Source organism: Equus caballus, chromosome 8, assembly GCF_041296265.1.
Source record: "Equus caballus isolate H_3958 breed thoroughbred chromosome 8, TB-T2T, whole genome shotgun sequence".
Classification (NCBI taxonomy): domain Eukaryota; kingdom Metazoa; phylum Chordata; class Mammalia; order Perissodactyla; family Equidae; genus Equus; species Equus caballus.
Genome location: NC_091691.1, coordinates 84,304,838 through 84,329,710, shown reverse-complemented (window position 1 = coordinate 84,329,710; position 24,873 = coordinate 84,304,838). Strand labels below are relative to the sequence as shown.

The 24,873-nt window shown below is 36.4% G+C and overlaps 1 protein-coding gene across 2 annotated transcripts in view; it reads right to left on the bottom strand.

Annotated features, from left to right (window-relative positions):
* Positions 1-1,326: 1,326 nt before the first annotated feature.
* Positions 1,327-24,873, bottom strand: part of MALT1 (MALT1 paracaspase) — a 62,789-nt gene continuing 39,242 nt past the window's right edge. For both annotated transcript variants that reach the window (XM_023647884.2, XM_023647885.2), the window contains 7 exons: positions 17,643-17,820; positions 16,819-16,893; positions 16,357-16,484; positions 11,896-12,045; positions 9,647-9,804; positions 8,060-8,185; positions 1,327-6,974 (listed from right to left, as the gene is read on the bottom strand). In XM_023647884.2, the coding sequence (XP_023503652.1) occupies positions 6,534-6,974; positions 8,060-8,185; positions 9,647-9,804; positions 11,896-12,045; positions 16,357-16,484; positions 16,819-16,893; positions 17,643-17,820 (1,256 nt within the window). In that variant the 3' untranslated portion in view covers positions 1,327-6,533. The remainder of the gene's footprint in view (positions 6,975-8,059; positions 8,186-9,646; positions 9,805-11,895; positions 12,046-16,356; positions 16,485-16,818; positions 16,894-17,642; positions 17,821-24,873) is intronic.

The window sequence follows — 24,873 nt, the reverse complement described above, 5'->3', positions numbered from 1 at the left end:
GCTCTGTTCTGGGTTCGAATCATCGTGCCTCTGCCACCTGCCAGTTGGGTTATCCAGGGTAAATTAATATCTTGGGTTAGCCTAACAATTTGTTCCTTCATCTGTAAATTGCGAGGCTAAGTTCAATGAGATTGTGTGTGCGACGCGTGTACCTACCACAGAGAGAGTGACATGCCCCACCCCAAAGGCTTATTTGCTTTCCTTCCTTTGCATAAACGTTTACAACATCTTAAGTTCCCATGTATTTATGCGGTAATAGTGATGAAGCACTTATTCCACTAAAAGAGTAGAAGCAAGCTCCATTTTAAAAAGTCAGGTTTGGGGTGGAATAGTGAATAGGAAGGGAAATAGTTTGCCCAGAAAGGTGTCAGTTTCTTGCAATATACACAAATTAATCCAAAATTATTTTTGAATACGTGATTAGTTTAAAACATTACTTGCAATTGTACACTTCTAGTCATAATGTAACGATAGGACCGGAATTACTCTCCAACCTCAAACCACCAGAAAGTCACCAAAATATCTGAAACAATAGTTTTTAGATATTGGACAAGGAGCACTGGACAGCCATCCCTGAGGGAAGGGAACACATAAGGTTAGCACCCTGGCTGCTGGTGTGCAGGATACAGTAGGGGAAGGTTCTGGATTCCCAAGTATCATCTTGATAGTTGTACTGTGGTTATGTAGGAGAATGTTCCCGTTTTCAGGTAATATACACAAGTATTTAAGGGCAAAAGGGTAACCTACTTTCGAACAGTTCAGGAAAAAAATGTCATATATATGTATGCAGATACACCTAAAAACACACATACATTTATGAGACAAAATGATAAAACATGGAAAAATGTTAACATTTACGGGATCAGGGTGAAGGAATATGGGACTTCTTTGTACTAGTTTTGCAACTTTTCTCTAACTTTGGAAATGTTTCAAAATTTAAAAATATTCAAAGTCTGGTGCTAGCAATTGATTAATGTTGGAATACTCAGCCAACCATTTCTACTACTTAAATACTGGTCAGCTTTTAACATGATGCAAAAAAGTGGGAATTACTTTAGATTTTTAGGAATTACTTCAGATTTACTTATTTTGTAACAGGCAGAATAAAAAGCACCTATGTCACAACTAGAAGGACCTGCAACTAAGATATACAACTATGTACCGGGGGGGGGGGGGAGGGGGGGAAATAAAGTAGAAAAAAGAAAAAAAAAGAACATTTCCTCTGAAAATCTTAAAAAAAAAAAAAAGCACCTGTGTGTTACTCGTGACATTAAAAAAAACCATGAAGTCCTGTGCATTTTTAAACTTGATTTCATTTACGAAAAATTAATGTATTCTAAAAGCAAATTTATTGAAGCTTAGCATATTTGCATTATACAATGTGTATATCTATATTTGAAAATTATATAATAGTTGTTCAGTTTATAAAAACAGGAACATACAGGTAAGCAAAGACAAATAATCCCACCAATCAGAGAGAAACCCTGCTAATCAATTGTTTTTGTGTGTTGATATAATGCACGTTATACATAACACTAACAAGTGGTGACATTAAATTTCCATGCTTTTTGAAAAGTGATTTTGGAATGAACAAAATTGAATTGCAATTTACTTTATAAGCCGATGCTACATTGCTAATGCTATTATAGTACTTTGTAGGAAGTACCTTAATAACAAATAATACACCCTGTATGGTGGATGGACCGGTATGGTTTTGTGAAAGCCACATTTGAAGAACGACAATCCTTTTCAAAAAGCCGGCACTTTACAGGAATTATCTTCCTCGTCCTGCCAGCCCTGTAAAGTATTATAAGCTTCTGATGTTGTATCATCATCCCCATTTTACAGATAAAGAAATAGAAGCACAGACAAGTGAAATAACACACTTCAAGGCACACTATTTAGTGGTGAAAGCTGGAGTTGACTCAGACTCCTCCACCTCAGGAAAGTCAAACTTTGAGTCTGATGCTGAAATATTTTTAATGCTGTCAAATTGGGAAAAAATTACATACGTTTGTACAAATATTCACATATTCTGGGTATATTTTTCTTTACTAATATTTTATCAATATAAGAAAGTTATATAATGCACAGGAAAGTATTAAAAATATATTTTAGTTAGGCCTGGATAAAATTTGCAATGCCAAATGAGAAAAACAGGTTGAAATGCACAAAAATAATGTGTAAATTCTGAGTATTTGGCATCACTTAACAGTTAAAAGCAATGTTAGTATGTAAATACCATAGGAATGTCCAAACAACAGCAAAAACTTACAATTTATTAGGGCTTTTGTTAAAAAAATTTTATGTAAAAAAAATCCAGACATCCTCTTGATTTTAAATTTGTGCCAATCTATGTGTCAATTTATCAATTATCTGAGCTGTGGCTGTATCACTGAATTTCCTGAGTTTGACAAGTCAAAAAGATTGTGATTACTGAAGAGACCACCTCATTGTTGCTTCATGTGCAAGTCAGAGGTGTGGAAAGCCATAAATATTGGAGATGGAGGAAAAAGGAAAGGGCAAATGCCCCTTTTCAGAGTCAGCATTCTTTAAAGACTTTCTTTCCTTGGCTGTGGCCCTCTATTTATTGGACCTGTTCCCCTCCGGATGGACATTTTAATGTTTTATATTCAAATGATCTCATGTCTCAAGATTTGATTATTCTTTTATTAGAAAACACGTAACTCATAATTGCTACTTTATAATTTTTTAAGTTACTTTCCAGAAAAACACCCCCTTCCTCAGAATCAAAAATTTGGCTCCGGATTTAGGTGAGTCTTTACTATCCTAATCTCTTCTTCACATTGTAATTGGCGTCGACAGGTTACCTTTCTGAAATTCCACTGATGTATATAAATCCTATGCTAATATTACAAAGCAATTGGTGTAAGAGAGTCAAACAAAACAAAAGCATGGCTGATAGAAAAGACAAAAACTGCACCATTCTCTTAGTTATTTTAAAAAACTTTAACAAATTATAAATATAATACATGCTTAGTTAAAAAAAATTCAAATATACAGAAGAATATAAAGTGAAAGGGCAAAGTCCCCTTACCCTACCTAACTTCTAGCCCCATCCTCTACAGCTGCACAGTCGAATATGGAAGCCACGAGCTATATATAACTGTTTAAACTAAAAACAAAATTAAAAAAAAAATCCAGTTGCTCTCACTAGCTGTATTTCCATTGCTCAATGACCACATGGGGATACAGGCTACCATACTGGACAGTGCAGACGGAGAAAATTTCCATCATCAGAAAGTTCTTTGCACAGTCGATTGGTTACTGCAGAGGAGTGACCATAATTAAGAACTAGCATAGCCTTGTTATTATGAGTTCTTCATATATTCTGGATATGAGTCCCTTTTCAGACATAATTTTCAAAGATTTTCTCCCATTCTGTGGGTTTTTTCACTTTCTTGATGGTGTCCTTTAAAGCACAAAACTTCATTTTGATTAACTCCAATTTTTTCCCCCTTGTTGCTGCTTGCGCTTTTGGTGTTTCATCTAAGAAATCATTGCTAGTCCAAGGTCACAAGGATTTACTTCTGTTTTCTTGTAAGCGTTTTATAATTTTAGCTCTTATATTCAGGTATATGACTCATTTTGAGTTAAAATTTGCATTGGTCTAAGATACAGGTCCTTTAGCATGTGGCTATCCAGTTGTCCTAGGACTATCTGTTGAAAAGACTACTCTTTCTCACTGAATGGTATTGGCATCCTAGTCAAAAATCAATTGATCATAATGTATGGATTTCTGGACTCTCAATGGTATTTTTATATTCTGTCTATCCTTATGCCAGTACCAGACTATCTTGATTAGTGTAGCTTTGTAATAAGCTTTGAAATCTACTAAATGTGAGACTTCCAACTTTGTCCTTTTTCAAGATTGTTTTGGCTGGGGGTCCTTTGCATTTCTGTATGAATTTTATCATTTTGTCAATTTCTGCCCCAAAAAAGCCAGCTTGGATTTTGATGGGAATTGCATTGAATCTGTAGAACAGTTTGGGAAGCACGCCATCTTTAGAATGTTAAGTCTTCCAATCCACGAATGGAGATGTCTTTCCATTTATTTAGGTCTCCTTCAATTCCTTTCAACAATGTTTTGTAGTTTTATTTTGTTCATCTTGATGCTACTGTAAATAGATCTTTTCAAAAATCTCAATTTCAGAATGTTTATTGCTAGTATAGAAATGAAACTGATTTTTGTATACTGATCTCGTATCTATCCTGCAACTGTGGAACTCATTTATTAGTCTTTAAATGAATTCCTTAGAATTTTCTACATGACAAGATCATGTCATCTGTGGATACACACAGTCTTCCTTCTTCTTTTCCAGTCTGGTTGCCCTTTACTTCCTTTTCTTGCCTAAGCTGGAACTCTAAGGACAATGTTGAGTAGAACTGGTGAGAGTGAGCATCTTTGTCTTATTCCTGATCTTAGGAGGAAAGTCTTCAGCATTCAGTGTGCCGCCATTAAGTAGGATGTTAGGCGTGGGCTTTTTGTAGAGGTCTTTTATCATCTTGAGGAAGTTCCCTTTTACTCCTAGTTTTTTGCGTATTTTTACCATGAAAGGGTGCTGAATTTTATCAAATGCTTTTTCTGCATCTATTAAGACAATGTGGTAATTATGGTAAATTTCTCCTTTATGAACATAGTACAGTTGATCCTCGTTATTCACGATTCTGTATTTGTGAATTTGCCAATTTGTAACATTTATTCGTAATCCCAAAATCAATACTTGCAGCACTTTTACGATCATTCACGGACATGAGCAGCCTGGTGAAAATTTTGCGATCTCTGACGTGCGTGTTCTCAGCCGAGGTCAAACAAGGCAATGCTTTGCCTTTTTGTTTCAGCTCTCCCACAGAGACAACCGGAGGACGGAGAAGGCAGGGGGCAGGGCAGTGTAGTGCAAGCAGCTCTGGGGCCAGTTGGATGGGATGGAATCCCAACTCTGTCACCTGTTAGTGGGGTGGCTTCAGGCAAGTCACTTAATACTTCTGAACCTCATTTTCTCTTTTTTAAGATAAAGAAAACAATCTACCAGGATAAGTTGTTTTTAGGATTTAAGATTATAATCTACTTGAGTTGTGTATATGTATAAATACACACACACTCACATTTCCCCTAGAAGCAATGGCTCTGTATTCACTAATTCAGTATTCATTGTGATACTACAGAACATAACTACTGCGAATAATGAGAATTATTTGCATATTACACTGATTTTTGGATGTTAAACCAACCTTGCATTCCTGGGATAAATCTCACTTGGTCATGGTGTACAATCCTTTTTATATGTTGCTGGATTCAGTTTGCTAGCATTTTGTTGATGATTTTTGTGTCTGTATTCATAACAGATATTGGTCTGTAGTTTTCTTGTGTCGTCTTTGTCTGGTTTTCTATCAGGGTAACATTGGCCTCGTAAGAAGAGTTGGGAAGTGTTCTCTCCTATTCTATTCTTGGGGAGAGTTTGCAAAGGACTGGTATTAATTCTTTAAATGTTTGTAGAATACAGCAGTGAAGCCATCTGGGCCTGGGATTTTCTTTGTGGGCTGTTTTAAAATTATTAATTCAATCTTTTTCTTTGTTATTGCCAGTTGCCTTTTTAACTTGCTTTTAGATAGAACCAAAGGTGATAACATTATCTCCTAAGGCTAGTAAAATTCAATAATAAAATACACATTATTAAGGAAGATGTGTCCAACATTTGTAAGATTCAGATAAGCAGCTACCAAGATTATCCAGTAGCAAAATTATCCTGCTGTCTAGCTTTAACATAGACAAACATTTCATCACCTGTTATGTACTTTAACGACCTTATGAACAAGAAATTCCGGCCTGTTCAACCTAAGATTTATATACAAACCTCCTAACTGACATTTGCAGTAAAGTCCTATAATCACAAAGTAAAGTTTGTACGTTTCTAGACTATACACAGATATGCATATTTACATATCTATCTTTAAATCTATCTACAAAAATAGTACCTGTTTCAGAACCTGTTGGGAAGGCAGTGAGTAGAGGAATAAACACCGGAATAGAAATCTGGAGGTCTCAGTTCTGTTGCCAGCTCTAACTTAAAGAAGATGCCTCAATCTGTTTCTCCCACTGATAAAATTAGGTTAAGCCTGATGATCACCACGGTTCTTTCTCTGGTTCTAGAAATACAATGACTTATTCTACAATAATGCCATTCCCATTTTAATTACTTCAGAGTGGTCAAAATGAAAGCATTTTTGTTATATACACATAAACATATACACATCCATACTTAGAGAATACACCTCCATTCTTAGAGAATAAATCAACTAATTCACAAAATTTTAAAAGAGAAAGAAGAGGAGGAAGTTGTCTGTGGTTAAATAATATAATTCCAACATCTCAAAGTCCTGAGTTTGCCATGAAACAGCTGTTATTCATTCTCTCTATATATACATATTTGCTTTTTCACAATACCTCACTTTATATAAGTACTGTTGCATATGAGGCATCGTAATTACCATGACTTTCAAAAACAAGCAGGTCACTTTTCAGAAATTCTGAGCCCATCAGAGAAACTGAATGGTATTTCATCAGTCGTCTCTACTGGCATATTACTTCTACCAAACTGACATGAATACTGATGGGTATGATGACTTGAAAGAAATGCATCTGCAGTCCGGCTGCAACGACAACTGTCTGATGGCAGAATATTACTTGAGTTACCAAGATGTGAATGGTAAACACCATGGAATGAGTCTTGAGATGAATGATAACGTCCAGCTTCTGCTGAGGTGGCCGTAGAGCTCTGGTAAGGGCCGTTACACATGATACAAGTTTGAAAGCAAGTCTTCCTTCCTAAACCTCGATGAATGTCTAGTTTAGCAATGAGAGGTTTCCCGACATTCACTTCTTGCTTTTCCTCTACAGTATCTTCCAATCCTGAGTACTGATATGATAAACATACTGTGAAGATGAGATGCTCCTGAAAAGGTAAAGAAATAAGTTTGTTATTTTTATCAACTGTGAAAGTACATCAATCTTAAAATATTATTCATACACACAAATACAGACAAAACCAAACAACAACAAAACTCCACTCTTGCTCCCCTTCTCCAGGTTCCAAACTTCAAGGCATCCTTTACACACCTTCCCTACACTAAGAAAGGCCTTCCTTTTCCCCTATTCAATACTTTGAATTAGTAGCATTCCAGTTCTTACTACTGAAAGTAGTCAAAATCATGGAGATCTTGTATTGTATTCCTGGTAAACGGTAGAAAGGTATTTTCCAAGCAGTGGGGCGTGGGGAACTCACCTTCCCTATTACTGGAGATGAAGAATGATTCTTTAACGAAACAAGAATCTGGCTTTACATTTAGGTCAAAGTTCAGCTGTTTTTAAAATACCATGAAACAATAATCCACAATCATAGGTGGAGAAGTATAATCGAAATAAGATAATGGACTGAATTTCAAAGATAGAAATAGACTGCCAGTAGACTGCTATGAACAGGGTGACAACAGGTTTACGTCTGTTGTCCTCGTGTAATTGTCAACAGTGCCCACTTCATTCCCCAAGTTTTGGCTGATACATTCTAACGTCATGCAGCTATAAATAAATTAAAAACTCAACTTTGACAAGGATATACTTTTATTAGAAAGCTCAACCATACAGAAGTAGTTTCTGATTTGTAAGTCAATGAGAAATGAAAAAAGATCAAAATAAATTCCAATTCTAATTTGCTAAGTTTTGTAGAAAGTCAGAAGTAGGTAATGATTATTTGAAAATGCTAAGATATCTAAAAGTAGACAATGCTCTCTCTCTCAAACTTCGCAACATGGAGAGTAATCACATACATTCTCTGGCAAAAATCCTCAGCCCAGGATCAGGGACAGAAGACGATATGAAAAGCGTCACTGGTAAGACTCACTGTACATCAGTTATCTCTGCGCTAATCCAATACTCAGTGAAGCAGCACATCTAGGGACTAATACAAGGTTCATGTGCCAAAATGAATTTCCACTTTCATGAAGTTTTCCATTAGTAGTTATGAACAGGGAAAGGAATCACCTTTAACTTTTGCAGTGAACTGAGTCTAGTATAGAGGCAATGCTTGGGAAGATCCTTTGATACTAAATAGCTGCCAGTTTCTTCAGGTGTCCCTTTATTTGCATCTTTTGGATCAATATCTAAGTCCTGTGAAAATCAGTAAACGTTATTAATGAAATCAGTGAAAGTCACAACATTGTCTATGACAATAAAACACCTTAGCATGTATTGCTCCCTCATGAATTCTGGCCTAAGTAGGTAATCTCTTATCTAGGACTAAAAAAACAATGAAAACAACATTCTAGAGTAATAATAGGAATTCTAAATTCTGCACTGATACACTTAAAAAGTTAGCTCTCAAAGGATAGTGACTTTCAAACTATGCCTAGAAACACTTCTTAACCTACTCGAGTTTCCTTTTAAGTTCCAGCCTCATTAGCGTTTTGATTCCTGGATTCTCTCTCTCCTCATTCATCACTTTTGGGAAGCTGCAGGAGGATTTATATGATTCGTATATTTAGGAAGAATAAATGGACATGTCAAAGGCAGCCCTTAACTTTTTCCTCTTTTAGAGTCAACCGGCCAAGAGCAGGAGGTCTGTTCTGCAGCTCGAGAGAGAAGCCCTCAGGCTCTGCCCTGCCCAGTGCCCAGGGAGGCCCATCCTGGTCCAGTGCTGCCATGACTGGTGGACAGACTTCTCTAATTCTGGGGTGCAGTGCTGGACCATTCGCTCTCACACTAAGCAATGTCCTCCATGAAGCCTCTATCAGCAGCAAAGGTCAAGTTTTGGATTTGTCCTACTCCTTGCTTCCTTCTCAATTTACACACCTAGGTAGGAAACAGGGGCAGTGTTTATTGACTTTTTTAGGCCAACACAAAGTACATATACTAAGTGTTTGGAAAGAACAGAACTAGATTTCTATTCTTCCAATATACTACCACAACTAGAGAAGACTTACACTATTGTAATAACTTATATTGGAAACAATAGTTTCTAAAAGAAAATTATTCTTGACATACGTAGAGCACATTTTATTCCTTCACTTTTGATACCCTATTTAGGGTAAGGGAAATTAAAGGCATCTTTCCTGGGTGAACTTTAGACATTTCTAAATTTGACAAATTTAAGGTATTTTGGCAGTTAAGTTTTTAAATATTATGACAATATTAAATATGATTTAATTTAAATATGTTACTGAAATACAAATAAGTATTTCTATATATGTAATATATATATGTATACATATTTCCTTTTATATTTACCATCAACAGTAAGTTTTCAAAAATTTAGTCTTTTTTTTTTTTGAGGAAGATTAGCCCTGAGCTAACTACTGCCAATCCTCCTCTTTTTGCTGAGGAAGGCTGGCCCTGAGCTAACATCCGTGCCCATCTTCCTCTACTTTATATGTGGGACGCCTACCACAGCATGGCTTTTGCCAAGCGGTGCCATGTCTGCACCTGGGATCTGAACTGGTGAACCCTGGGTTGCCAAGAAGCAGAACGTGCAAACTTAACCGCTGCACACTGGGCCAGCCCCCAAAAATTAAGTCTTTAATAAGTGAGGATATATCCTTACATTTACAATGAAAGAGAAAAGGAGAGACTTACAAGTGGAAAATCAGTAACATAGGCGTCGCACATCATTATATCAGGTGGTTTGTGGACTATACTTGTATAGATTATCATGACATTGGAAAACTCAGCTGCAAATCCTAACTGAATCTGAACGCCACATTGAAATTTAAGACACATACTTTCTGGAAGTTCTGAAAAAGAACAATAAGAACAACTTATAAATAACTATTTAAAGGGTGCTTGGTAAGTTTTCCGATAAGGAGCAAACAAATATTCTTTTTTTTTTAAAGATTGGCACCTGAGCTAACATCTGTTGCCAATCTATTTTCTTTTTTTCCTCCTCCTTCTTCTCCCCAAAGCCCCCCAGTACACAGTTGTATATTCTAGTTTTAGGCCCTTCTGGTTGTGCTGTGTGGGACGCCGCTTCAGCATGGCTTGACGAGTGGTGCTAGGTCCGCGCCCAGGATCTGAACGGTGAAACCCTGGGCCACCAAACTGCAGCATGTGAACTTAACCACTCAGCCACGTGGCCGGCCCCCAAATATTCTTTATGGGGCAAAATACAGCTAGACCTTTTTCTTTTGCTTAAAAATGTTATATAACTAACATATTATTTAAAGACACACACACATACACATAGAAGGAAAGCTCAATATTCTGCTGGTCAAGCAAAAATCTTTCATTTACTGTTTTCTTCCAGTTCTTGTCCCTCTGCATATATAATTTGTACAGTGGTAATCAAAAGTATACATACAATTGTAGATGTATTTTCACTATTGCCTCAATCTTCATGAAAATAGTTTTTAATATAGCATAATGTCACTGAATAGTTTATTACCATTAACAGTTCTGTTACTCTGGAATATCTATAATATTTCTGGGTTTTACTTTGTTTTTCTGTCATAGTCTTTACTTCTTACACATACCTAATGCTTTAGGATTGTTGGATACAGCTATTTGATAGTTCCTCACATGTGACAGTTTTCCATTTATACAGAATATAAATATACTAGTTTTACATAACATTTCCAAAACAAGGTAACTTAAATTTTTAAAATGTTTGCCTATTTGACAGGATTAAAAAAGGAAAGAATTATACCATCATAGTTTTAATTTTCTTTTTAATTGAGAGGATCTTTGTGTTTTTGTCTTATCATTTTGCATAAGCTCTTTATTATAAAAAATTGTCTACTTACCAAATTTGTTACAAATACTTTCTATCTGACCTTTTAGTTTCATTTTGAAAAAGCTTTTGTTTACCGTTGATCTTTACCACCGTGATTTTGTTACTGTTGTTGTTTAGAGCATTTTTAAAGGAAAAAAATCAATTTCAATTACTTATTCGATTATTTGAAATGTCAAGATAATATATTTATGGCATTTTACATTTTAATTTACATGTTAATTTACCAAAAATATATCTCAGAGAACAGACTGTCATGAGAAAAACGATACTATATAGAAGTTCAACAAATACAATTAATTTTCAATTATCTATAATAGGGGATTGCCAGCATAAATATTTGGGACTCATAGAAAACTGAAAAATCTTTATTTCAGTTAATAAATCAAAGTTACTTTTTCACTAAATCACATAGAATTACCAAAGGCAATTAAGCTACAGATATGATTTCTACCTCACCTTCTTTTCTCTTGATCACTAACTCACTGCTTCAAGCGTCAGAATGCTTAGGAATTTCCGAGGGAATGCTAAGTAGTATTCATAAGCAAACAGTATTTGCTGACCACCAAGCTGTCTCTTTACATGTGCGATCTTATTCAGTAGCAACAACCCTATTAAGTAAAGTACTATTTCCTGTCCCCATTTTATAGGTAACAGGCTTATCGAGTGGTTGGGAGAGACAGGATCAGAACTCAGGCCTGTCTCATTTTGGAAACAGCACACTGGAACAGCTCTCAGATAGGATCAGAACTCAGGCCTGTCTCATTTTGGAAACAGCACACTGCAACAGCTCTCAGACAGGAAGGTCTAAGGGACTACATGAGACAAATTAAAAATTATTTTAAAAATAGAATAATTTAGAAATGATTATATTTTAACTTTACCAATGGTAAAAATAATGGGTTAAATAATATGTCCAATATCAAATAAATCAGTCTAATATCTATAATGGAAACATTTTTTAGTCTTGGATTTGCCCAGGCTAAAATATTTTCACTACAAAATTGGGAGGAAAGTTGTATATTCAGGAGGAAAAAAAATTCATGATTTAATAAAAGTTTATTATAGAAAGACTTCACAAAAATAGGCTGTACTGTACCATGTGCCTTGGCCCACTGTAGGTTCCGCACCAGAGACTCTGCAGAATATGCTGTTCCCTGTATTGGATCCGTCAGTGCTCTCTTTTCAGATAAGCTACTTCGAATCTCTAGAGCCTGTTTGCCTTTGGTAAGGTGACATTTACCCATATCTAAAAGATAAGAAGTGAATGTTATTTTTAAGACCAAAATCTTTTCATTAGGTTTCAAATATTAGGCCAAGAACTCCCCTACCAACCAGTTTATAGTCTCAATATCACTTATTCACCCAACAAATATTTACTAAGCACCTACTATGTGCTGGGCATGGTTCAAAGTGGTTGGAATATGGCAGTGAGCAAAGAGACAAAAATATTGGACCCGTTCATTTCCTAAGGTCCCTTTCTAGCTTTTATCTTCTATAATTCTCTTAATGAATCCCTAATATTCTAAGCCTTGAAGTTCACAAAGAGCTGAAAGTATATTTCTTTACTGAAAACGCAGCCATGATAATTTTACATCTATACTCTGTTGAGAAATATGTTCAGAGTAAACAAATGACTACACATCTATGAGAAAGTTAAAATAGCATGCTGTCTTTACCTCAGATTTATTTATTTGATTTTCTTTTTGTTTTGAGGAAGATTAGCCCTGAGCTAACATCCACTGCCAATCCTCCTCTTTTTGCTGAGGAAGATTGGCTCAGAGCTAACATCTGTGCCCATCTTCCTCTATTTTATATGTGGGATGCTGCCACAGAATGGCTTGATAAGCGGTCCATAGGTCCGCACCTGAGATCTGACCCCCCGAACCCTAGGATGCCAACGCAGAGTGCGTGAACTTAACCACTATGCCACCAGGCTGGCCCCACCTCAGATTTAGTTTTAAAAAAGGAAATAATGTGTTAAAACCACCAAGACAGTTAAAGCATCACCACTGCCCTCCCCTAGCTTGAAGTAATCATTACCCAATGTACTGTGTATACTCCCATACATATTTTAATTTTTGCCCATGTGTAGGTAATAGTAAATAGTATGTGTCAATGTTTTAGGTTTTGAACTTAAAAATGCTATGTTATACACATGCTTCTGGGATGTGCTATTTTCAATCAACACGGCTTAGAGACAGACTTTGGAATATTGATAAATCTCAATTTAAATTTATAAAAACACTGTATGAATAAATTACAGTTTATGATCTTATTTCTGTACACATTATTAATAAATAATAAGTTAAACAATAATATCTGGTTTAGGGAAAGTAGTTATTTATTGGGAAAAAAGACAAAATTAAGAGTATCCGTTTTATTCAGAAAAAAGATTCCAAATGTGTTTGCCATCTTTCAACATTAGTGAGATTAGAGAGAGACAGAGATAGAAATATAGAGAGAGAGAAAGAGAGAGGGAGCGAGGAATGCAGCAATCGAGAGTTGAGTCTAAGTCGCATCAGCATGTTGGAGGTTGAGGAGGGAGGCTAAGGGTGGTGAGCGTGTGCTAAAATAACTATAGTCACGAGAGAGGAGACACAGAAATCGATGAAAAAAGATGAAAAAGGAAGATGAGTCAATCACAAAAAATCAATGATTAAAACAGGTACAAAAAGCCCACAATAAATGTAATTGAACTAAATTTTCTAGTTGAAAAACAAAGATTATCAGATTGGATTTAAAAAATCCAGTTATTCTAAACGTGAAAACATTAGAAGCATTCCCTTTAAAATCAGAAATAAGGCAAGGATGTCTACACTAATACTTCTTTTTAATAATGTCCCAGAGGTCCTAGCTAGTATGACATTAAGAACATAGAATTCCTCTAAATCAATAAGCAAAGCAAAAACACGACCATACAAAAATGGACAAAAGACATAAACAGATTTTCACATAAGAAGATATAGATATTACCATTAAAAACATGAACAGATGTTCAAATCACTAATAGTCAGGAAAAGCCAAATCAAAACCACAGTGAAATACTATTTAACATCAATTGGCAAAAATGAAAATGTCTGACATAAGAAGTGATGGAGAGAGTGCAGATTTACATCATCTCTTGTACATTATGGGGGAGGGGGTAAGTATAGATTGGTGCAACCACTTTGCAAAACAGTTTGGCATTATCTCTTAAAATTGAACACCCAGATACTACAAATATTAGATTTATATAGCAAAGAAACTCTTTTTTTTGAGGAAGATTAGCCCTGAGCTAACATCTGCTGCCAATCCTCCTCTTTTTGCTGAGGAAGACTGGCCCTGAGCTCACATCTGTGCCCATCTTCCTCTACTTTATATGTGGGACGCCTACCACAGCATGGCTTGACAAGTGGTGTGCAGGTCCACGCCTGGGATCCGAACCAGGGAACCCCGGGCTGCTAAAGCGGAACGTGCACACTTAACTGCTGTGCCACCAGCCCAGCCCCCCAAAAAACTCTTGCATAGATACTCCAGGAGACATATAAGAGAACGTTACGATAGCATTGTTTACAATAGCAAAAAAGCAGCTGTAACTCAAATGCCCACCAACAGGAGAGCAGTTGAAAAGCCTGTAGCACCTTTGCAAAGTAGAATATCACATAGCAGTCGAAATGAGTGAACTACAGCCACACAACAATATGGATCAAGCTTAGTAATATAATATAATTAAAAAAATTCAAGTCCCAAAAGACTACACAGAGCATAACTTTTTATAAAGTTAAGAACAACTAAAATAAAAATATACATATTCTTTGCAGATATATATATAAACTCAATAAAACTATGTAAGAAGCAAATCAAGGGAATGACAAACAAGATTTAGAATGATGGTTACCACATGAGGGGAGGCAGGGAAAGAGGTAGAGGGAACATATCCTTAGATTAGCTTACTGTTATCTTAGATTCACATCAAACATCCACTCACAACAAAAACTGTCAACGTTATGTTCAAAGGTAATTTCATGAAAAATAACTAACCTCACTAATTGAATAAATGTTTTTTTCTAGTAGGTCTTGGAGTTTATACAGCAAGATGGTTTTTGGGTATCTTAAATGCCATACTCTAAGAATTAGATAGGTAAGCATTTATTTTGCAATTTCAATCAACTTAATAATAAGGCTGTCCAGAGTAATACAAAAACCACAATCTAGGGTTATAGACAGACAGCTGCAGTCTCACAGCAGCAACGAATTTATTTCATATTTAGTTTCACTTGGACACAATTGAACCTGGAAAGGTGGTTTTTTCCCCCTCAACTCCTTGGCTTATGATCTCTGAATACCTTTTTTTCCTTGAGGACTTTTTAATTAAGTATTCCATAAGATATGAATATATCATAAAATACATAAAATAAAAATATATTAACATATCAATATATAATAAAATATAGATAAAATAAAAAATAATCCAGAAGTTCAAATATAAACTCAAAGCTCACACTGGGATGCTATCACTGACACAAGCTGGTATACATCATATATAGGGAAACTGGTGATTTTTATTAAGTTTTAAAATAGTTACATTATATTAAAAAAATTACAATAAAACATTTTAGAGTTTCTGAAGCACCTTCATAGATCTCAGTTTGAAAATAACTGACATATTCCAAAGGCTTTATTTTTTTAAGCAGAAGAATCTTTTCTTCAAATGAGAGCTTAAACAGAAGCCCAATACGTAAAACAGATAAAAGCGGAACTTCTCTGGTTGAAGAAGCAGGTCAAAAGCCCTGGCGTCTATGTTAAACGGGAAAGTGGTGAAGTCAAGTGATCCAGCTAAAAGATCTGCACTGATAAAAACAGGAAAATAAGCAACTATGACTAGCAGCTGTTAATGAAAAACTCAGATACTTTGTACTCAAGGTGCCATCGTTGGAACATTCATGAAACTCCATTTTCTAGTGAGCTGGCTTGCAAAGGCAGTAGCTTCTTTCTGATATGGCTTATAAAACGTATTTCAAAAAACACAGGTGAATCGATTGATGTAATATGTACTTATCACACCTGGCGCACGCACAGCATTACACTGGGCAGGCAAGGAAAGGGACGGAAAGAAATGGAGACACGGTGTCAGACCTCTAGGGTCATGTCCTTAAAGTGGCATTTTAAAACCACTGACCAAGTTCATCAAGAAAAAAAATGAACCTAGCTTTTTCCACCAGCGTCTCAAAATTTCTGTTTCATCTACCTGATCCTGGGAAAGGACGCTCATCGAACAGTTTTTTTTTGCAAATAAGTAGACTGGGCAGCAACAGGCACAGAAACAAGGTAAAGAGCTCTGAGGATAAACCTCATTTATTTCACATTCGTATCTGGTCAGCCTTGTAATTCAAGCAATGCTGCACAGATGACATGCAGCGAAGTCAACAGGGAAGGAAGGAATTAAACGGGAATGTTGCTGAACACTATATGAAAAAACAGTTTAATGAAAATAAATACTAATTTCAAACCTGTGCAATAACAGTAGGAATAATTACCAAACAGAGAACCCTGAGAACCTTTCTCTTCTTTATTTTACCTTCTGCAACTTCATCCAGTAACACAGTAATTTTCTTGTCTTCTAATAATCTATCTTTTAAAAATTTCATGAAGATTCCATTTGCCAATCCAGAATGCTGGATTTCAAAAGCTTCTGCTCCTTGACACCTTAAAAACAGAAAAAGAAAGAAATTTTTAAAAAGCAAACACTTGCCACATGAGGCTTCTAAAAATACTAATGAGCTTCATTCACTCCCCTGTCTCTCACATGACATCCTAATTAGAGTTAATCTTTAAGCAAGAACCAAACACTTTGGCCCTTAGTAAAAAAAAAAAGGATGCCAAGATGTAAAGTCAGTTATTTAAAATTTTTTATCAAGAATATCAAGGAGGCAAATTTATGCCTGGATGTCTATGAATATTTCTAGGCCTCTAATCTACAATCAAAGAGAAGTCATGGAAAAATGAAGGAATCATCAACACAAACATAAGATTTTCTTACGTGGCATATCCAAACACAATATTGGCAGTGACTTTCAGTGCGTCCAAGATCGGAATGGTGTCATCGTAGTCATTTCTATTTAAAAGGTAGGAGGGGAGAAGGACAGACATAAATATGAATATAATACATAATGAAAAATATGACACTATTCTATTATACATAATTTAAAATTACAGATTCAAAATTCCTTTATCTAGTCAGTTACATATTTATCAAAAATAATCCAGGGCTCCTACACTGCTGCGACAGCAGACAGTCACCTCTTTTCTCTTGTTGGCTTTAAAGCTGGAGTTATGTTCGAACTCTGGCATTGGATTTTGGTTGGTAAATGCTCAGCACGAAAAAAACTGTATATGTGAGAGGAATCATCATTGGTTCTATTCCTTAGTAACACATTGGCAGACAGACAAGATCCAAACCTTCAAAAGTCTGGCTCAGCTAAACTTTCTATGTCTGCCAGACCAGGACTGACCAGAGGGACCACAGCCCCAACTCTACGGGTGTTGTTTCTGTCACTTCCTGGGGGACAACTGCAGCGAATGTTAGAGGCATCTGAGGAGAGGTGTCTTTGTAGTCTGAGCAAATACCCACGCCCCCTAGTTCCTCGCTTTTGTTCTACAGCAGATAGGAAAAAAGTTAAAATAATGAAATATGCATAGAGAAAATATATTTTCCTCTAGTTTCCTCTTAATCAGTTTCAATCTATAATCTAAAATTTACAAACTGAAGTGGTCTTAGCATTCACAGGTTTGCCTTAGATTTAATATTTCAAGGTTGGTATTTAACTCCAAGCAGCTTTGTTTAATAAAGATTAGACAGTTTACCTTTTCCTACACATATCCAACAAGAACACATTGAGTCCAGTTTCTTTTTCTTGCATTAATTTCAGTATATTCTGTACACAGAGGCAGTTTTCAGACCTATATGGATTTGGAGCATCAACAGGAACCATAAAGCTGTTCCCAAAGTTTTCATAACCATGCCCTGCATAATATAATAATCCTGAAAAGGAAAACAAGAGGTAAAAGTTAATTCTAAATTACACTCTGAACACGTATGTAGCAACTCTCTTAAAAAAAAAACCGTGACTTTTTTTTTTTCTTTTGAGGAAGATTAGCCCTGAGCTAACATCTGCCAATCCTCCTCTTCTTGCCAAGGAAGACTGGCCCTGAGCTAACATCCATGCCCATCTTTCTCTACTTTATACATGGGACACCTGCCACAGCAGTGCCATGTCCGCACCCGGGATCCGAACCAGGGAACCCTGGGCCGCCGAAGCAGAACGTGAGCCCTTAACCGCTGCGCCACTGGGCCAGCCCCAATCATGACTTTTATTTCCTTCAAGTTAATGTGAGCTTATTTAAGAGATACCCAATTATAAGTACGGTCAATGTTAACTATATTTGCATTGAAGATTATTTTGGCAACAGTCTTCATTTAAGTATTGTATTTTAAACCAACTCTAGATGCTGTCCTGAAGTCTATTTTAATTCACAGAAGTAATACATTTGTAACCAATGATATAACATGGAATGCAATTCTATTTCATCATGTATAAAAAGAAAAGGGCTAAGGACTTTGCACACTCATCTGTCTCCTCCCCGAGACCAGGAGCTCCTTCAGGACAGGGGCAGCCTTACATTACCTGTGGATTCCTGGCACAGAGCAGGAGCTTAGTTAAGTATTCAACAGGTGAACAAATAAACACAATTCCGATGAAAAGTAACTGCAGTATCAAGTGTTTAAGAAATTCCATAGGCATTTCCATACGATATAAAGCAATGGTTATATAATATAAATGTAGCTTTTTCTAAGCAGAGAGGGGAAATCTGATTTCATGGATTATTTCTTCTTTTTGTTGTGAGATATAAATATTATTAATTTTCCATTTAGCATCTCTTAAATTAATAATCTAAAATTTGGGTTAGTTTTAAAGATTTTTTATTTTTCCGTTTTCTCCCCAAAGCCCCCCGGTACATAGTTGTGTATTTTTAGTAGTGGGTCCTTCTAGTTGTGGCATGTGGGATGCTCCCTCAGCATGGCCTGATGAATGATGCCATGTCCTCGCCCAGGATTCGAACTGGCGAAACCCTGGGCCGCTGAAGCGGAGTGCGCGAACTTCACCACTCAGCCACGGGGCCAGCCCCGGGTTAGTTTTAGTATTAAAGAGATGAGTCATTATTTCTTTATTGAAAAATGATATTATAAAAACTGGACCAAACAACTCTAAATACTTTTGTGAAAAGAAGTTTGTTTTGGCTGTAAAAAATAATGATGAAAATAGTAGTTTGGGCTTCCTTACAAAAATCTTTGATCGAAATACTTGTGAAGACACATTCCCTTAAGCATGCAATCTGTAGAGTGCACTAATTTTGCTCTCTCAATCTTCTGGATGTAATGACATCGTCATGTGCTATGCTACAGTTAACAGTAAAAGGCATTTAGATAGGGAACAAAAAGCCCTAATCCTTTGTAGCTATGGTCCCAACTCCTAGCAGAGAACGCGGCCTCGAATACTAAAGAAAATGTGCTTCATTTGGCCCTAGAGGGCAGGATCCAAGTCTTCTCACTTTTCTTGAACTCCTATTAAAATAAGAAAAATGGTTCTTTCATATGTAACATTTCGGATAAAAAAATGACAAAATGGACACACCTATTAATTCAGTGAGGGTTTATTCTATACCTCGTGCCCTACGTATTATCATGTAGCTATGGAGGGAACGAAAAAGAAAAGGAAGACAAAGTTTCTGGCCCTGAGGATGCTGCAACTCATTCAGGCATGCTCATGTTGTTAGCTAAGCAACAAAGAAAGTCAGCATATGATTAAATACCATAAATCATGTGATTAGCGCAATCCTGTAGGAAATGAATAAACTGCAGAGAGGAGTATGAGTGTGAGGTAAAGTACTAACGGATGGTCTTGAGAGAACGGGTACAATCCAGAAAGGCAGAGAGAGTAAGGTATGTTATAGGCAGGCAGAACAGAAACAAACAAGGCTTGGACCTGAAGCTAACAGAAAGGAGACTAGCCTGGCAAGGAATTAAATTATCTTTGTAAATGAAAGTGAGAGCGCACATACAGGGAGCATTTTGAAAATCATGACACAGGGAGTGGGATTAATTCACTAAGCAATGAAGAGCAAGTAAGTGGAAAGACAACCCACAAGAAAACATTTGCAAATCATCTAAGCACAACTTGTATCCAGAATATTAAAAACAACTCTTCAACTCAACAGTAAAAAGATCACTCAATTAGAAAATGAGAACTGAATAAACATTCAGAGGATATACAAATGGCAAATAAGCACACAAAAAGATGCTCAACATCATTAACCATTAGGGAAACGCAAAACAAAACAATGAGATATCACTTTGCACTTACTAGGACAGCTACAATCAAAAAGGCAGTAAGTGTTGGCAAGGATGTAGAGAAACTGGAACTATCTTACTTCTGCAGGAATACACAATAGTGCAGGCACTTGGGAAAGTATTAGGCAGTTCCTCCAAAAGTTAAACTCAGAATTATCATATGACCCAGCAATTCTACTCCCAGGTATATACCCAAGAGAGCTGAAAACGTGTCCAGACAAGAGTGTGTGCCCAATGTTGACAGCAGCATTATTTCTAATACCCCCAAAAAGGAAACAACCTAAACGTCCATCTGCTGGTGAATGAATAAACAAAATGTGGCATATCCACACAACGGAAGACTATCCAACCATAAAAATAATTGTACAACATGGACGAACCGTGAAAACATGCTAAGTGAAGGAAGCCAGACAGAAAAGGAGGCATCCAGAATGATTCCATTTCTATGCAATGTCTCAAATAGGCAAATCCATAGTGATGGAAAGTAGATTTTGCTGTTGCCAGGGGGTTAGCGTAAAGAGAATGGATATGGGGTTAAGGGACACGTGATTATGGATATGGGGTTTGCTAATGGATAATGGATTTGGGGATTCTTTTTGGGGTGATGAAAATGTTCTGGAATCAGGTGACTGATGCACAACTCTGTGAATATTCTAAAAACCACTGAATTGTACACTTTAAAAGAGTAAAATTTATACTCCTTTATCAAGTATTCAAAATATGATTCTATTCCTCATCAGTCTCTTTACTGCTTCTACAGCAAGATACGTTTATTTTTAACCTCCATGGCCCCGATCATGTTACTCTATCTCTTTTCCATCTACGCAAATCACAACCAATCCTCAAGGGTTATCTCAAGTTCGGAACTCTCCGCAAGCTGTCCCCGGTGTCTAGCTTTCTAACACACTTCAGTCTCTCCGACTGTGAAAGCCAGCAGCAGCACTCTTGAACACTTAACTACATACTGGCTTTTATTGACACTTTACATTTCTATGACTATTTAATTTCTCTGATAAAAAGCGATCATAATAAAGACATTAATCTTATACATTTGTATCGTACTTTCATGGTTTTCAAAGCACCTTCATATACATGATCTGATTTTAATTCATATAACAATTTTTAAATGATTTCTATCCCTATTTTATAGATGTGAAAATTAAATATAAAAAGATTAAATGATTTGCTTAAAATCATATAGCTGATAGGCGTTTGGACTCCATATATATAGCATTTGTTTTTCACATTATATAAAAGGACTTATAATTTTCTTAAGCATACGGATCATGGTTTTTCTGTACGTTTCTCAACACCTAGCATACTCCTTATCTAGGATATAGATATAATAGGAACTCAATAAATACTTATTGAATGCATTAAATTAACAATGCCAACTGATCAGGAGACAGGTAGATCTGGAGATCTTTCCATGAAGGGTGTGATTTTCAGTAGAAATGGTACCATTTCTACAAGTGATATTAGAGACAGCCAACCAGAAAGCTTGGGTGTTGCTTCCAGTGTATTACTTAACACGTCTGGCTCTGGCAGAACAACTTGGGAGAGGCAGCAACTGTGAGGGAAGGTTTAGCCTCCTTCACCCAGGGAAAGCTAAGTGTGGTCCATAACTGTAGTTGCTGAATTAAGGCACTTATAAGCAATGCCTTTTCTCCACCTCAAAATGATTTATGAAAAGCATAAGCATTTTGTATCAAAGTCTAAATGCAATATAATTAGGAAATTAAACATTTGATGTGAAATAAACTAGACCAAATAGTATTTTAAAAATTCCATCTTGGGGCTGGCCTGGTGGCGCGGTGGTTAAGTGTGCACGTTCCGCTTCTCAGCGGCCTGGGGTTCGCCAGTTCAGATCCCAGGTGTGGACATGGCACTGCTTGGCATGCCATGCTGTGGTAGGCGTCCCACGTATAAAGTAGAGGAAGATGGGCACGGATGTTAGCTCAGGGCCAGTCTTCCTCACCGAAAAGAGGAGGATTGGCAGCAGTTAGCTCAGGGCTAATCTTCCTCAAAAAAGAAAAAAAAAAATTCCATCTCTAGTACTGCTTATTAATTTAATAAGGACAAAAAGACAAAATAGATATCTTTATAAATGACGAAGGATTTAATGTGGTTAGAAATGTCATCCTATGAATGAGATCTTTAGGGAATTTTAGTTCTTGGGAACATGATTTCCAAGAATACAGTTTGTCACAGATATTTATTTTTGTCTACATAGAAAATAACTGTTTAAGTGGAAGACTCCCACTTGAGCTAAGCTGCAGTGTACCTAGAACAGTGACTGATCACAACATCCACCACCATCACCGCCATCGACCTACACCACTCTTACTGTGTGCCGGCACTGCTTGAAGAAAGTGCTTTAATTATACATTAGCTCATATAACCCTCCTAACACACACCTCATAACAGGGTGGGTAATACTATCATCTCCCTTTCACAGAGGTGAAAACTGAGACACTGAGAGGTTTAACAGTTTACCCAAATTCACAGACTAATAAGTGCTAGAACCAGAATTTGAATGCCGGCCAGATTAACCACTGTGTTATATTATATTGTCTCTTTATAATCTGCTGTGGCTTTCTAGTTAACTTTCCTCTCAGAAAATAAAAAACAAAAGTGTACTGGTTTTTCATGGCTTCACTAGACTATCACTTTAAAAACCCCTTCTTTTTTTCAAATGAAGTCTTAGGCTGAACTTTAAAATACAAAAACTTATGAAAGCTAGGTTTCTTTCTGTTTTTGAGGCCTGAAGTAGAATGCTACCTAGTTCAAATTCCCCATTTAAAGATGAAGGAAAACTTGAATTCAGGAAGTTACAATAATAATAGCTACAATATTTTGAGCATTTTTAGTGTGTCAGGCACAAGGATAATTATTTTATCTTATTTATTCTGTAACTACCTTATTTAGTCTATCCATTTTATAAATCCTTTTTGGCTTAGAAAAGTGAAATAACTTGGTCATGGTCACACAGTCAGCGAGCAGAAAAGCCAGAGCATGAAAGCAGGCTAGCCTACTCCGAGGCCCACTGCTTAACCTCCAGGCTACACTGGACGGCTCTGCCATACTCTGACCAGACTCCTCTAACAATCTTCCCCACAAAAGCACAGCTAAGCTGCAGCCAGCAATGGATGTAGCAAGGCATTGGGTGGGGTGGATATGAGGCCAAACTGCTACTCTCTATTGTAGCTATCTGTATAAGATAACTGGAAATCTTTATCCCTATTTATCTTCAAGGACATGTAGTATAAGTCAGTTATTTCTGTTCTTAGATCGTGTTTTTTATGTGTATATATGTTTAAAAGTGTATTACTTATTTTCTGTTCCGTTGCAACTTTTGATTCTTTGATAAACCCACGGGCTATATAATATAAAAGGGCATAAACTTGAGTGCCTATGTTTTCCATATCTAAAGTTGTTCATGCTGAAATTGCTATGCTCTGCCTCCACCTCCCCGCCGCCCCCAAGTACCACTAGTCACCTGGGCTATCAGCTGAGGTAAAGGCACAGGCCAGGAGAAACACCCTACTCCCTTCACTACCACACTTACATGTAATGTAGATGTGTCTGATGTTTGGGATATTCACAATACTTCAAAATATAATGCAGCCACGCTGTTAAGACATGAATCAGCAGGATTTTAAAAACCTTCCGGCTTTCTTAAGCTGCCAGTTGGCTTTAATATGCCCCTTTATTCCATATTCCAAGATGATGTTTTTATACTGGGGCAAAACTTCAGCATAAAGCTGAACTCTTCTCGTCACAACTTTTTTAATATTTCTGGTTGTCTACTTTGCAGGGGCGATGAAAAGTTCGGATTTAAAAAGCTAAACAAAAGATGTAAAGCCAAGGTGACAATGTCAGTAAGAAATGAGAATAAATAATCAAGTACATAATTCTTCATAAAATTCCCTCACTCCTAAAATACTTCAGCAATCCAAAAACCTAAATTGGTTAATACTTTTTCCTTTTACCTCATTACTTTTAGTGAAGTTTAAGAAGCTTATTCCTGCTTACGCCATCTAGGCACTTTAAAAACTAGATAAATTACATAATATAAAAATAATGAAACCACCACCTTATTCTAGACTAAAACTACAAACCAATTACCAAGGGGGCACATCTGTGTAGTCTCTCCTGTTTTCATTAAAAAAATGAATGGACTCACCCAGAGTCAGCACTCTATACACTCATAAGCAGGACTGTTATTATGACATCAACGTAATATTTGAAATCCCAAATTTGAGGTATTTACTTTGTTGACTTATTTGTGGGACAACAGTAATCCTTATTATTTAAGAGGAAACTCATTTAAATAAGATTTTGAGATTCTCTCCTATCCCATACACAGTCATGTGTTAAATCTTGAAAAAAACTGGTTTTCTTCCAGTAAAAATACTCCTTTGAGACCCATTAGCAATTCCATCAAGCTTGCCTCCTGATATCAATCTAATTATAAATAAACAACTAAATTTAGAAGTTATTGGAGTAAAATAATTTCAAAGATATAGAAGCCAAATAGATACTTTTTGTTTACCACTGGCATGCCTAACAATAGACCTGAAAATGTCACTTTCCTGGCAGTCAAATGTTATTGCACAATATCATGGTAAGCACAACCCTGTGAAATACGGCTCAAATGAGCTCAACAGCTGGCCTTCCCACATT